We start from the raw sequence: 14,693 nt of genomic DNA, 5'->3' as shown, positions 1-14,693 counted from the left end.
GAAAAGATGCTCAATATCACTGATCATCAGGGAAATCCGTATCAACCATGATGAGATACCACTTTGCATCTGTCAGAATGGTTAAAATTAATAACTTGGGGGAAACAACAGATGCAAACCATAAGAGACTTAACTATAGAGAACAAACAGGGTGGATGGAGGGGAGATAGGTGGAGAATAAGTTAAATGGGTATTCGGTATTAAGGAGGGTACTTGTGTTGAGCACTGTGTGTTCTGTGTAAGTGATGAATCACTAAGTTTTACTCCTGAAGCCAATATTACACTATATGTTAACTAACAAGAATTTAAATAAAAATTTGAAAAATAAAGTCAAATTTTGATGAAGTCCAACTTACCAATTTTTCTTCTGTGGGCAGTACTTTCAGGGTTCTGTTCAGAAAATCTTTGTTTACATTAAGGCCATAAAGATAGTCTTCTATACTTCATAGGTTAAAACTTTATAGTTTTAACTGCAGGTTTATAATCTGTTTTGAGTTATTCATTATATGGTATGAGGTAAGAGTTTACACCTTTTTCCCCCTGATATCTAGTTCCCACACAATTAATTGAAAAGCTTTTTACTTCGTTGAATTATTTTGTACATTTTGCCAAGACTTATAAGTGTATAAGTAGGAGTATACAATTTGCTTGTTCCTATTCTTAGGGGAAAGGATTGATTTGATAGATTTTTGAATGTTAAACTAACTTTGCATTTTTCAGATGAACTCTTCTTAATCATGATACTTTTATTCTTTTAATATATTGCTGAATTTGGCTAATATTTTTAAAATATTTTTTTCTATTTATATTCATGTGCAATATTAGTCATTAGTTTTCTTTAATGTCTTTGCATCTTTTGGGGTCATGGTTATGCTGTGCTTATAAGTATGCAAGATTCTTACTAATTTACTTATTTGATACAATTAACTAGTTAAGTGACACCATATGGGTCTGAGTTTGCTTCATGGTATGCTTTTTAAATATTGATTCAATTTCATTAATTAATGTAAGACTTTTCACAGATTTGCTGTCTTCTTGGGTGTGTAAGATCTATGGTGATATTTTCTCTTTTATTCTTGATAATGATAATTTGTGTTTTCTCTCTTTTTTTCTTAATAAGCCGTGTAGAGTTTTGTCAATATTATTAATCTTTTCAAAGAACTAAAATTTTGTTTTATTGATATACTCTGTACTTCTTTATTTTCTCTTTTATTGGTTTGTATTATATTTTATTCCTTCTTTCTACTAACTTTGGGTTTAATTTCCACCTCTTTTTCTAGCTTCTGTGATAGAAGTTTATATCACTGACTTTAAACCTTTATTCTTTTGCAATATAAGTAGATAGAACTGAAATTTCCCCTAAGCAGTGCTTTAGTTGCCTCCCAATGCATGTTTAGATAGGTCTTAATTATTATTACATTGAAAATATTTTCTAATTTAGCTTGCTGGTTCTTCTTTGACCTCAATTTCCAGTGTTTTGCTTAACTTTCAAGTGTTGGGAGATTTTCCAGATATCTTTTCGTTATTGGTTTCTATTTTAGTTCTTTTGTATTTAGAGAATATTCTCTGTATAATTTAATTTATGTCTAATTTATTGAAACTTTTTATGGCCTAATAAATGTTCTGTCTTAGTAAATGTTCCATTGACAAATGAAAAGGATGTATATTTTGGAGCTGATCGTTGTAGTGTTTTATAAATAACTGATAAGGACAATTTAGTTCTGTCATGCTGTTCAGATTTTCTAGATAATTTCTAAATTTTTGTCTGTTTTTGGTACCAAATACTGATACAGTAGTGTTGAGCTGTCTCTTTATTATTTTATGTTTATCTATTTGTCCCTTTAATTATTTAGTTTTTGCTTCATGTATTGTAAAGCTTTCCAATTTGGTAAATACATACTTAGTAATGCTTTTTCTTCTTGATATATTGATCATGCTATTCTTTAAGAAAAAGTATCTTATCTCTTATACTCTTTGTCCTAGAGTGTATTTTGTTTGGCAATAATGTAGACATTCAGCTTTCTTACGATTAGTATTGGTAGCATATGTTTTCCCATTCTTTATCATGTCTTTCAGTTTAAGGGCATCCTAAAACATATAGCATATAGTTGTATCTTGCTTTCTGTTTTTAATTCAGTCTGAGAATTTCTGCCATTGATTGTTTTTAGTCCATTTACATGATTATCGATATTTTAAACTTTTATATATAATTTTGATAATTTTTGTGTACCGTGAATTAATATTATGTTATTCACATAAGAACCTTACAAAAAGCATATTTCCATTTGTCATTCCTGTGTGCTATTTTCTCCATGCATTTTACTTTTACACATTATTTTTCCCTTGAGTCAATTATTTTTAACTGAATTAAGAAACGAGCAAAATTATTTTATATTTACCCATATATTTACATTATCTTGTACTCTTGTACGTGTGTGTATCTGTGTATTCATAGTATCATTTCAGCCTGAAGAACTTTACTATTTCATTTTGTTTTGTTTTTGAGTATAGTTTGCACACAATGTTACATTAATTCTAGGTGTACAACATAGTGATTTGATTGTTTATACATTATGTTTTGTTCATTGTAAGTGTAGCTACTATCCCCATACACTGCAATTACAGTATCATCACCTGTATTTCTCACACTGTGGCTTTTATCCCCATGATTTATTCATTCCACAACTGGATGCTTATATCTCCCACTCCCCTTCACCCATTTTGCCTAACACTTCAACACCCTCTCTTCTGGCAAGCACCGTTTGTTTTCTGTATTTATAAGACTGATTCTGTTGTTTGTTCTTTTTTCTTTTTTTTTTTTTTTTTTGATTCCACATATGAGTGAAATCATATGGTATTTGTTTTAGTCTGACTTATTTCACTTAGCACATAATACCCTCTAGGTCCATCCATGTTGTCACCTGTGGCATGATCTCATCCTTTTTTATGGCTGTGTAATCTTCCTGTGTGTGTGTGTGTGTACGTGCATATGTATGTACATATGTACAGATATACACCACATCTTCCTTACTCATACATCTGTTGATGGACACTTAGGTTGCTTCCATATTTTGGCTACTGTAAATAATGCTGCAATAAACAGAGGTACAGGTATCTTTTTGAATTAATGTTTTAATTTTCTTTGGGTAAATACCCAATAGTGGAATTATTGGATCATATGATATGTCTATTTTTAATTTTGGGGGGGAGTCCTCTCTACTGTTTTCTGCCATAGCTACCAATTTATATTCCCACCAATAGTGTACAAAGGTTCCTTTTGTCCACATTTTTGCTGACACTTCTTTCTTGTCTTTTAGCTATTCTGATAGGCCTGAGGTGATAGCTCACCTTTCATATTTGTCCAAGAATGTTCAGAGCTCTTTATTCATGAAAATTAAAATCTGAAAAAAGAAACACATGTGTCCCAAAATAAAAATAAATTTCAGGATATACATTGAATAAACAAATTTCAGCATTTTATATAATGGAATACTGCTTGTAATTAAAAAAAAAACTTGGTGGGGCGCCTGGGTGGCGCAGTCGGTTGAGCGTCCGACTTCACCCAGGTCACGATCTCGCGGTCCGTGAGTTCGAGCCCCGCGTCAGGCTCTGGGCTGAGGCTCGGAGCCTGGAGCCTGTTTCCGATTCTGTGTCTCCCTCTCTCTCTGCCCCTCCCCCGTTCATGCTCTGTCTCTCTCTGTCCCAAAAATAAATAAAAAACGTTGAAAAAAAAAAAAACAACTTGGTAACATGCAACAGTATGGAATGAATCTCAAAACACTGTGTTAAGTGAAATAAAAACAAACATAAAAGGGTATATACTTGTGAATCCATTTATATGATGTTCTAGGTAGAGCTACACCAACAGTGAAAGAGATCAGAATAGTAGCTAGTTTAGGGAAGAAGGATATGTAGGAATTGGCTGGAAGGGAGCATGAGGAACTTGTAGGTGAGGGAAATTTTCTACATCTTAGAGGGATGTCGGTTATACAGCCTGTATGCATTTGTCAAAACTAATTAAACTATGTACCTAATTATATTTCTTTGAATATAAGGTATACCTAAAGAAAATTTGATAGCTTACTAATAAAAATCAATCTTATAATCTCCCATTATGATAGTTGATTGGAGGTAGGTCTATTTCATGGTTCTAAAAATATATAAAACCAAAATATTTATTTTACTGAAACTTCTTGAATTTTGTAAAGTCAGCCAGTGTCACCAACACTACAGCACTAAAGTCTTATGTTATTTAAACTTGGGAAACTGAAATACAATTACTAATAAAATATAGGATCACCAGGAGTTAGATTCAGGTACTGACACAGAAAGAACATCCTGGTCACTGTCCAAATGAATTTAACCTGATTATATTGTAGGGGACATTAAAAATGATGCTTAAATTATGTCTGGTTTCTTTTTAAATGCCATTGATAATACTAAGAACTTAAAATTATGGTGAACATAATGAATGATGATTAATAGTTTTAAAAATTGACCATTTTGTGAGAGAGAGAATAATTTGTGACATATATGTTTTTGGCGTCAAGTAATGAAAACTCATTTTTTTTTTTCTGTCTAAGAGAAGGAGGCAGAATTACTGGCTTATACAAATGGGGCAGAGCTGTCCTTAACAATCTGTACATCTAGAATGCACATCTATTAGTAAAGTTCGAGTTATAAATAGGGAGGGATTCTAAGATACATAAAAAGTAGCTTAACTGCTATCATTATAGGCAAAATATAACAATACTGCTAAGATTGTGTTCTGATCTAAATAAGAAAAACTCAGGTGTAGCTTGTCAAGAAATTAACAGAGCACATTAGTATTTTATCTTTTTTTTTTTTTTTTTTAAAGAAAATTGCCACTCTACATAGGTGATAAACCACTCTGGTTTGGCTAGGACTATGAGGGCATGAGACTTTCAGTGCTAAAACCACTCTAGTCCTAGGCAAACTAGGAGATGCTTCTAGATGTACCTTACCTCTAAGAGTGTTAAAAGATGAATTATTGCTGGTCCAATGAGTAGATGTTTGATAACAGTGATGTTTAATTTGTTTCTCCTCCTTACGTCTGTAGATCTCAAGCCTAACCATATTTTCAGGTTCAGTTTAAATGCCGCTTCTTCCTAATCTCTCTCTCTGAATTCACATAACTCTCTATCTGTACCATTCTTGTTCCACTTAGTACTTTAAAACATTTTTATCAGAGTTATCTATATATGAATTTTATCTCTGACACTACGTGGGAAGTTCTTTTAGGGCATGATGTATGATTTATCTTGTAGCCCCCACAGCTTCTAGCATGGTAATGCAAGCTACTTTATCCAAAAGGGTGTATTAAAAGGAGTGAATGAGTCTACAAGTAGATTATATTGATAGGATGAGATGCACCAGTGTGTAATGGGAGGGAAAAAAAAATCACCGATATGAGTATGAGAAACCCAGATTTTAGTTCTCTTTACCACTTGATAACTATGTGATTTTGGACAGTTCCCTTAATATTGTGTGTCTGTCTATATGCATGCTACAGTTTCTTCAGCCCAAAACCGAAAGTTTCAACTAGACCCCTTAGCGCTACCTAGTGATGCTTTTGAGCATTCACTGTTAGCTTGGTAATTCAATGTTCTCCAGAACTAATCCAAATTTTCAGTCTCTCCCGTAGTCCAGACAGCCCCTTCACTTTTGGTAGATCACAACTCCTCCATCACAAAGAAAATACACCTGCTGGAAGAACCTTGTTCACTCCACCCTCATATATTGTTATACATTATAAGTAGTAACTGATTATTCCTTCTTGACTTAAATCTTTAAGAGGTAAACAGCCATACTTATACATATTTGTAATTCAAAATCTTATATATGCAGTGCTTGATTATAGTACTATATCCTAGATCATTTTTGGGTTAACACCTTTTGTGTTCTGAGATTCGAGTAAAAATAGGTTGCTTTAAAACTACAATTAGTTGTTTGTATTTAATATGCTTTTAAATGATTTTTATAGGAGAAAAGTTATTTGTAAAGTTTCTTATTAATTTCTTTGAAAATATAACTGACAGCTCTTAAGAGAACAAATTCATCAGTGTTTTCAAAATTCACATTAAAATATGTAAAAATATTACTTTCATCAATTTGCAATTAAACTGTGATTATTATGCAGACTTTTATACATTTTTATAACCCAGTTTTCTTTTGTGTTTAGCTACTGATGCAAATGTGAAGAACGAAAGTCTTTCATCTGTGCAGCAGCTTGGCATTAAAATGACTGTCAGGTATATTACAGGGAAATATCTCTCTTGCTCATTTCTAGAATTTGTTTTATCTACCTGATATGTGCTTAATAGTATTTAACAACCAACTATTTTGTGTACTTTAAATGCAGAGTCTATCATTCAGAAAATAATAACTTTGTTTTGAGGATATTGGCATATGACTAAATTACCTCTGCCAGTACATTATTTATGGTTCATTATCACTTCAGAGGCTAATTACAGTATATTTAAGCCTCTATGACTCCTGGCTTTTACCAAAAAAAAAAAAAAAAAAAAAAAAAAAAAAAAAGAGTATTGTAAAAATCAGCACTTTGGTAGCGCAATCATGCCATTTTCTAAAATATGATAATTTTTTTTTAAGTTTATTTGAGAGTGAGAGAGAGAGAGAGAGAAACAGTGTGAGTGGGGGAGGGGCAGAGAAAGGAAGAGACAAAATCCCAAGCAGACTTTGTGCTACCAGTGCAGAGCCCAACGTGGGGCTTGAACTCACGAAAACAGTGAGACCATGACCTGAGCCAAAACTAAGAGTCAGACACTTAACCGACTGAGCCACCCAGGTGCCCCTAAAATATGGTAGATTTTAATTGTTAAACTATGGTGATGAGTACAAAAGTACCTTAAGGATAGACACAGAAGTTAAAAATGAATAAGCCAATTATAGTAGTTTGAATTTTTAGTACTCAAATTGTAATTTTCAAAACAAACTAAATGGCAGACTGGGATTTAAGGACTAAGTCTTCTCTCTTGCTTATTAAATGGAGATCTTGACAGTTCCCTCCTACTTCAGTGGGTAATCTTTAGAATCAAGTATAAAAAGGATGCATGTGGAAGCTTTTAAAAAGAATGTTTTCATAAATACGTAACACTATAATGAAATTATAATGAAATGTATTAAAGTAATTTTAGCTCATCCATCTGTATCACATAAAGCATATAATTCATTGTTTTGTGACCCTCTATCTGCTTTTTATTTTGTAATGTCCAGTTTCTATTCTGAAATGGAATCTATAGATAATATAAACAGGCTAGTCATATATTTTTTTTAAAATTCAGTACAATGTCTTATTGGTAAGAAGTGAATGGAAAATACTTTGTAATGAAATGTTTGTACACACCTGCAGTATATGACATAGCTGTCAACCAAATAGTCATTGTAACTTTGGCAGCTGTAAATAGAGACTGACAGTATTTTGGTGCTTCAAATACCTCTAGTAGAGTTTTGCCACTGGCAAAGTAACTTTCCAGAATGGTGAACAAGTTTTAGGCTTGAAATGAAAGTACTTCCTTTCTCTGATGTGCACATGGTTGCATTCGGTTTATAATAAAAAATACAGAAAAAAACATCTTATGATTTTATATAATACAGAATTGGTTTCAGATAATTACAAATAGCTTCTTCATCCATGCAAGTAACAGCCAGGCCATTTCCAAGTTGTTGTGCAGGACTGCCCCATGTCTAACCTCCTGGCCACCACTCACCAAGTACCAGTAGTGCCCCCATTCACTATGCAATCAGAAACACCCCCGTGAATTTCCAAAGTGGCCCCAGGACAGAAAGTACCCTCCCCTCAGAACCACTGGACTAGACGAAATCTAAAATTGCTTCCAGTGTTAACATTCTGTCAGTCTAAGCTGTCAACATTACATGTTCTATATTAAGTTCAGGAAAAAAATGCTTGCATTCTTTTCATCTAAGTATCTACAGTCTGTTCTCTCACTACTGTTTTATTTTCCTTTAAAATGTCAGCACTTACCAGATACAATAATCTAATTCAAATATCATTATCTAATCCAAAAATAATTATCAGGAACATACACTGAGTGTTAAGCTTTACTAAGTTCTGTATAGCATACTTATGCTATCAAGAAGAGGACTGCTCTTGATAGATTTTAAAAAGTGAATTTACAATGCAGACCTGACATTTTTCAGTTTTTATGTTTTGTGGGTTTTTAATATAGGTATGGCAAGTTCCTCAACCTGTTGAAAGACAGTGCAGAAAATGATCTTACGTTGGTTTTAAAGCACTGTGAGAGATTCCTGAAACAGCAGCAAGTACCCATAAAATCTTCTCTTCATATCCTTTTTTGAGTGGATTCACAGTAGTTGAACTTTCTTTATGTATTTTTCATAATTCTTTGATAGGGGACCTTAACACATTTATAGTAAAATAATACTTTAACCTATATCACTGATTTGTTATCATGTACCTTTATACTATTCTGTATTTTAAATATGTATTTTATTAAATTAGGTATTAACTACTAAATTCAGCCTTCTTCATTGAATCTTAAACTGAGTAAAGTTATTAGGCTGTATTTTCAGATACATACAAGAAAGTTTTAAAAATAGGTTTAGTGTATCTAGAAAAGCATATTCCAGACTTAGTAAATCTAGAATAGTAATGGAACATACATTCATTTTGCTTGAATTGGTTATTTTTCAAAAATAGTTTTGATCTGAAGGGAGAAAAAAAGTGTACAAACCATTTGCATTACTGAATTCTAAATATTTGTGGGCTTTTTATACTTGATTATGCTAGTAATTTAGCAGATAACCTAAACCAGAGAAAGAGAGGGTACTATTTAATGATTTGAACAAATGTTGCCACAGGGCAGATAGTTTTTTCTCCATTTGCTAGTGCCATTGGCCTCCACTGAGCATGTAAGTAAACAGTACATTAGCTTGTAAATTGGTTGAAGATAAAATGAGGGCTAAGTATCAATACCTCTTTCCTGACAGGGATCCTGGAAATGAATATTAATGGAGTTCTCATATTTCATCTTTTAAGATAAAATATTGTAAAAGTTCCTTAATTGTGCTTTTTAGTCTGCCTGCAGGGGAGTTATGCTGGCCATGACTGGTTTGTATCTTCTTTGTTCATGATAATGTGCGGGGACAAAGAGAAAACATGCAGATTTCTTCAGCAGTTCTCCAGGCTTCTGACCTCTGCTTTCCTTTGGTTGCCAAGACTACATATTTCTGTAAGACTTTTTAGTCTATTTTGAAAGGAGTGTGTGAAATTTTAAGGCAAATCCCATTTAAATTCGTTGGGATCTTGTTTGTGGAGAGCTCTGTAATATTTTATGTTCGTTTTCTACCTGAATGCTTTTTGACTGATTCTCTTTGAAGCTACAGATTTGACATTTTCTCAAATACTTGATGTCTTACCTAATGGTAACTGCATGAAAGATTAGTGATACTAGATGGATGATTAAATTTTAAACTTATGATTTAGTAAATTATAAAAAATATATATGTAATGAGAACTATTGAATGGATTTTTTACTATTGCTTTGTTAGAAAGAATCAGTTAAATTATGGTGTAAGAAAATAAGTCAAAATTATCAGTGTATTCCATCAAGAGGAAAAAACTATACATTTTGTAAATCTGTGATGAGTTTTGATTGAGGGTATTATAGTGTATTTTAAAGGATTTTACTAGCTTCATGAGATCTTGGAGTTTAGAGGTAAGAGTGTTCCTAAGTTTACCAATATTTCTGTATTTTATTTTACTTACTGCCATTAAGATCTCCAACTTGAGGAAACTATCTACTATATAAGATAGGCTAATACTTCACAAACCGTTTTTGTGACATAGAGCATGTGGACATTGCAATCAAATGGCACCCAAGGATAAGTTAAGAGAGCTGGAAAGTATGTGGAGTTAAATAAAAGCACATATTATGTGTTTTTACAGTATATATTTGTGATAAGGAAAATAAAAGCAAAACATCGAGGAGGAATACATTATAAATATTGAAATTTAAAAATTTTATGCTTGAAATAGCTATATGAAATTCCTGAATAAGAATGTTTAGCTCTAGTTTTTCAGCATAATGAGAAGTTTGCTTACATGAGTAGGTGGAAGCAAATGGCAAAAGAGTATGTACTGGTTTTTGTCTATGCAACTATTTTCCTTCTGTTAACCAGAATTTGAGTTTTAAAAATCTTAGATATTCCACAAGCACCCCAATGTTTATGGCAGCATTATCAACAATAGCCAAATTATGAAAAGAGCCCAAATGTCTATTGACTGACGGAAGATGTGGTTCTATCTGTCTGTCTATCTATCTATCTATCTATAATGGAATATTACTCAGCCATCTAAAATAATAACATCTTGCCATTTGCAACAATGTAGATGGACCCAAAATGTATTATGCTAAGCTAAATAAGTCAATCAGATAAAAATAATCACCATATGATTTCACTCATATGTGGAATTTAAGAAAAAAGCATAGGGGAGGGGGAAAAAGGAGGGAAGTAAACTATAAGAGACTTCTAAGTCTAGAGAACAAACTGAAGGCTGATGGAGGGAGGTGGGTGGGGGAGGGGCTAAATGGGTGATGGGTATTAAGGAGGGCACTTGTGATGAGCACTGGGTGTTGTATGTAAGTGATGAATCACTAAATTCTATTCCTGAAACCAATATTACACTATATGTTAGCTAAATAGAATTTAAATAAAAACTTTAAAAAAATTCCACTCTTACATTTACAAATGAGAAATCTTTTGATAATGAGTATGGAATTTGAATCTAATCATACATTTTCATGTCAAATATTTGAAAATGATTCCTGCATTCCCCTAGTCTTAATTATTCTAGTTTAGTGTTTAGATTGTGACACTGTTAAATATCACCAGTCAACTTTTTTTAATCATAATTTTATAAAGTTGCATTTTTGTTTTGAATCTATAAAGTATTTTGTAACACATTATTTTTAACATAACAGTGATATTGTGCTCTAATAGCATTTCTTTCCATAAAACTGAAATCAGGCAGGACTCTAAAACATACCAACTCCAGATACATTGTCTTCAATGCAACATAGAAAAGATACTATAGGGGCGCCTAGGTGCCTCAGTTGGTTAAGCGTCCGACTTCATCCGACCTCGGCTCCAGTCATGATCTCATGGTTCATGAGTTCCAGCCCCACTTCAGGCTCTGTGCTGACAGCTCAGAGATGCTGGAGATTCTGTGACTCCCTCTCTCTCTCCCCTCCCCCGCTCTCTCAAAATAAACAAATTAAAATTAAAAAAAAAAAAAAAGAAGAGATACTGTATAAGAATGATTTTTATGCATACATTTCTTACACTACTATTATGCATATATTCAGAAAATGATTACCTATGTTTGCATTGAAAATTATATGTGTAAGTTGATATTTTGCTATTTATTAGATTCATTAATTCTACTATACAAATAGTCATTAATAAAACACATGTATTTCATAAAAGAAGGTAAGTTAAAGGGTACTGATTCTCAGTTTATATTATCTTTACTCAAAAGAGATAATTTCTTAACTAGACATTCATCTGAAGTTGACTCTGAGATGTCCGCTTAATATGCTATAATATGTCTCCGGTAATCAGTATATAAAATTAATGTTTTCTTGTGTACTGTGAGGTATCTCTAAGAACCTCTCATATTTCTACATATGTATTCCTATAAATGTATATTTATGCAATGTGAAATGGTAAATTGTAATTTATGCTGATGACACTGATAAACCACCTCACTGGTATCAGAAATTTTAGTATAACTCAAACCTAAATCCTTAAAAGCACTTTAGCAATAAAGTTTGAAAGAAACCCTTATCTTAACTTGTGTGTAATTGTTATACGTAAGTTTGATTTGTTTTCATTTAAAAGGATTTTCTTTTATTACAGTTACCCAGTAAAGCTAAGAACATAAAAATGCCTTTCAGGAAGTTTCTTAATTATGTATTCTTCAGAACTAATTAGAATATAAATTTTTAGTATAAGTCTATAGCATATACTTGGTAGTCTAACAGTTTTTCTTGACACAAAATGGTATCTCCAAGTTTATTCTTTGTTTAAAAAATGCTGTGGTTAGATACTGAATTTGTGATAACAATCATTGAAATATTATAGAGCATTCATGATGGCATACATTTTACTTAAGAGACAAATTAAAAAAATAACTAACTTCATGAAAAAATAGCCAAAAATGCAAGTTTGTAAATGTGTGTGTGTATATTCACACATATATAAATGGACATATAAGTAAATGTAAAATATAAAATATATAAATTATGTAATATGTAATTATTATAGAAATTTTTATATACATACATATAAGGTAGTTGGCCCAAAAACTTTGATGGTAATGCATTATGCCTTGTTTTGTTTTAGAGATAAATTTCTTACGGAATTCCCAATTTCAGTTATTAGTAACTCAAGCTCAGATTTGGGTTATATAACATTATCTTAGAAAAAGGAGGCTATGCCAATATTCCTAAGAGCTGACAAACTAAAATTTTTTAATGTTATAGAATTATTGGCCAAAGCCAAGGATAGCAAGCATATTGAAATACGTTCACTCTTAAAATATAAAGCTTTATTACTCGTGTACTCATACATTTATTCTTTCATGCAACATTCATCCCCTTCATTACACAAGGCATTGAATTACAGTATTAACTTCATTGCTTTGTCTTGGAAAGTATATCACATTGCCGTTATTGAGATTTATTCTTTCTACAGTGTTTAACATTCTGACTTTTTAACTTGCATAATTATAATCTTTGCAGTAACTACTTATGCCACCATATTAATTTTGAAGTAGCCACTCAAAGCAAGAGATTTAAGTAAGTTGGTTATATTATTTTAAATTAGTCGCATATTCATTAATTCTCAATGTCTCTTTTTTATGCAGAGGTACCTACCTGCTGACACTATAGAATCTGGCATCCATCCGATATACTTTTGCAGCACTCATTATATTGAAATGCTCCTGAAGGTGGAGGTGCCACTTGTGTTTTCAGCTTTTCACATGTCTGGTTTTGCACCATCCCAGGTAATCTATAGGAAAGAATGTTTCTTCAAATCCCAGATCTCAGGGTCTTAAAAGAAAATTAAATTCTCACCAAATAATAGGAAATACATTTAAATTAATAAGATCACTTTTGTAAGTATTCATACCTTTATGTTTAAATATCTACACTGACTTTTTCCCCCTAGGTCTGTTATAATATATAGTTTTCTTTATAGTAGATCCCTAGCATTCAGATTTTGAATAGCTATTCAAGGACATAGGCATTCTGGAAGTCTATGACATGTAGGCTTTTAAATGTAGATAATATCTATTTCACAAGGCTAATCTAAGGATTAAGTAAGGTAACTAAGGGTAAGGATTTTTAACACTGGGTGTCTGCTATTAGAGATACTGTATCTTCTTTAAATTTTTTTAAAATTTTATTTGAATCCAAAAAAGTTAACATATAGTGTAGTAATGGTTTCAGGAATAGAATTTAGTGACTCCTCACTTACATATAACACATAGTGCTCATCCCAACAAGTGCCCATCTTAATGCCCATCACTCCACCCAGCACCCCGCCAGCAACCCTCATTTCTCTGTATTTAAGAGTCTCGTGTGTTTTGTCTCCATCTCTATTTTTACCTTATTTTTGCTTCCCTTCCCCTGTGTTCATCTGTTTTGTTTCTTAAATTCCACATATGAGTGAAATCATATGATATTTATCTTTCTCTGACTTATTTCACTTAGCATAATACATTCTAGTTCCATCCATTTTTTTGCAAATGGCAAGATTTCATTCTTTTTAATTGCTGGGTAATATTCCATTGCATATATATACCACATCTTCTTCATTCATCAATCAGTTGCTATTTGGGGCCTTTCCATAATTTGGCTATTGTTGATAGTGTTGCTATAAACAGTGGGATGCATGTGCCTTTTTGAATCGGTATTTTTATATCCTTTGGATAAATTCTTAGTAGTGCAATTGCTGGGTTATAGGGTAGTTCAATTTTTTAATTTTTTGAGGAACCTCCATACTGTTTTCCAGAGTGGCTGCATCAGTTTGCATTCACACCAGCAGTGCAAAAGTGTTCCCCTTTCTCCACATCCTTGCCAACATCTTGTTTCATGAGTTGTTCATTTTAGTCATTCTGACAGGTGTGAGGTGATACCTCATTGTGGTTTTGATTTGTATTTCCCTGATGATGAGTGATGTTGAGCATCTATTCATGTGTCTGTTAGCCATCTGGATGTCTTCTTTAGGAAAAGTGTCTGTTCATGTCTTTTGCCCATTTCTTCACTCCTGCTCATTTGTTTCTTAGGTGCTGAGTTTGACAAGTTCTTTATAGATTTTGGATGACAACCCTTTATCTGATATGTCATTTGCAAGAGATACTGGATCTTAACAAAAAGCACAGCTTTCTGTTTCTGCTTTTGGGAGCTGGGAAGATTTAATGATTTTTCTAGGGCCTAGAATTGTCTTGTGGTCACACACAGTAGTCACAGATATCTCCCTCCTGTGCATAGGCAGTCCCTCCTTGGTGGAGGGGTGGATTGTTTCTTTACTGTTCTAATCAGGCTAAAACTTAACATTTTAGAGCTTAAACCTTTTTCACTTTTAGAATTACATCTTTAGGT

The 14,693-nt window shown here is 32.5% G+C and overlaps 1 protein-coding gene and 1 long non-coding RNA gene across 5 annotated transcripts in view; one reads left to right on the top strand and one right to left on the bottom strand.

Annotated features, from left to right (window-relative positions):
• The window catches only part of LOC131514777 (uncharacterized), an 87,667-nt gene that overhangs the window by 20,336 nt on the left and 52,638 nt on the right, over nt 1-14,693 (bottom strand). Inside the window, exon 3 of the long non-coding RNA XR_009263266.1 lies at nt 12,963-13,098. This is a non-coding gene — a long non-coding RNA (uncharacterized LOC131514777). The remainder of the gene's footprint in view (nt 1-12,962; nt 13,099-14,693) is intronic.
• Nucleotides 1-14,693, top strand: part of TBC1D32 (TBC1 domain family member 32) — a 202,075-nt gene that overhangs the window by 165,682 nt on the left and 21,700 nt on the right. For 3 of the 4 annotated variants that reach the window (XM_058735121.1, XM_058735118.1, XM_058735119.1), the window contains 4 exons: nt 6,203-6,272; nt 8,232-8,347; nt 9,100-9,254; nt 12,953-13,093. In XM_058735121.1, the coding sequence (XP_058591104.1) occupies nt 6,203-6,272; nt 8,232-8,347; nt 9,100-9,254; nt 12,953-13,093 (482 nt within the window). The remainder of the gene's footprint in view (nt 1-6,202; nt 6,273-8,231; nt 8,348-9,099; nt 9,255-12,952; nt 13,094-14,693) is intronic. The other variant, XM_058735122.1, reaches the window with a different exon arrangement.

This window comes from Neofelis nebulosa, chromosome 6 (assembly GCF_028018385.1).
Source record: "Neofelis nebulosa isolate mNeoNeb1 chromosome 6, mNeoNeb1.pri, whole genome shotgun sequence".
NCBI lineage: Eukaryota > Metazoa > Chordata > Mammalia > Carnivora > Felidae > Neofelis > Neofelis nebulosa.
Note: the sequence above shows the minus strand (reverse complement) of the source record. Positions and strands in the feature narration are given on the sequence as shown.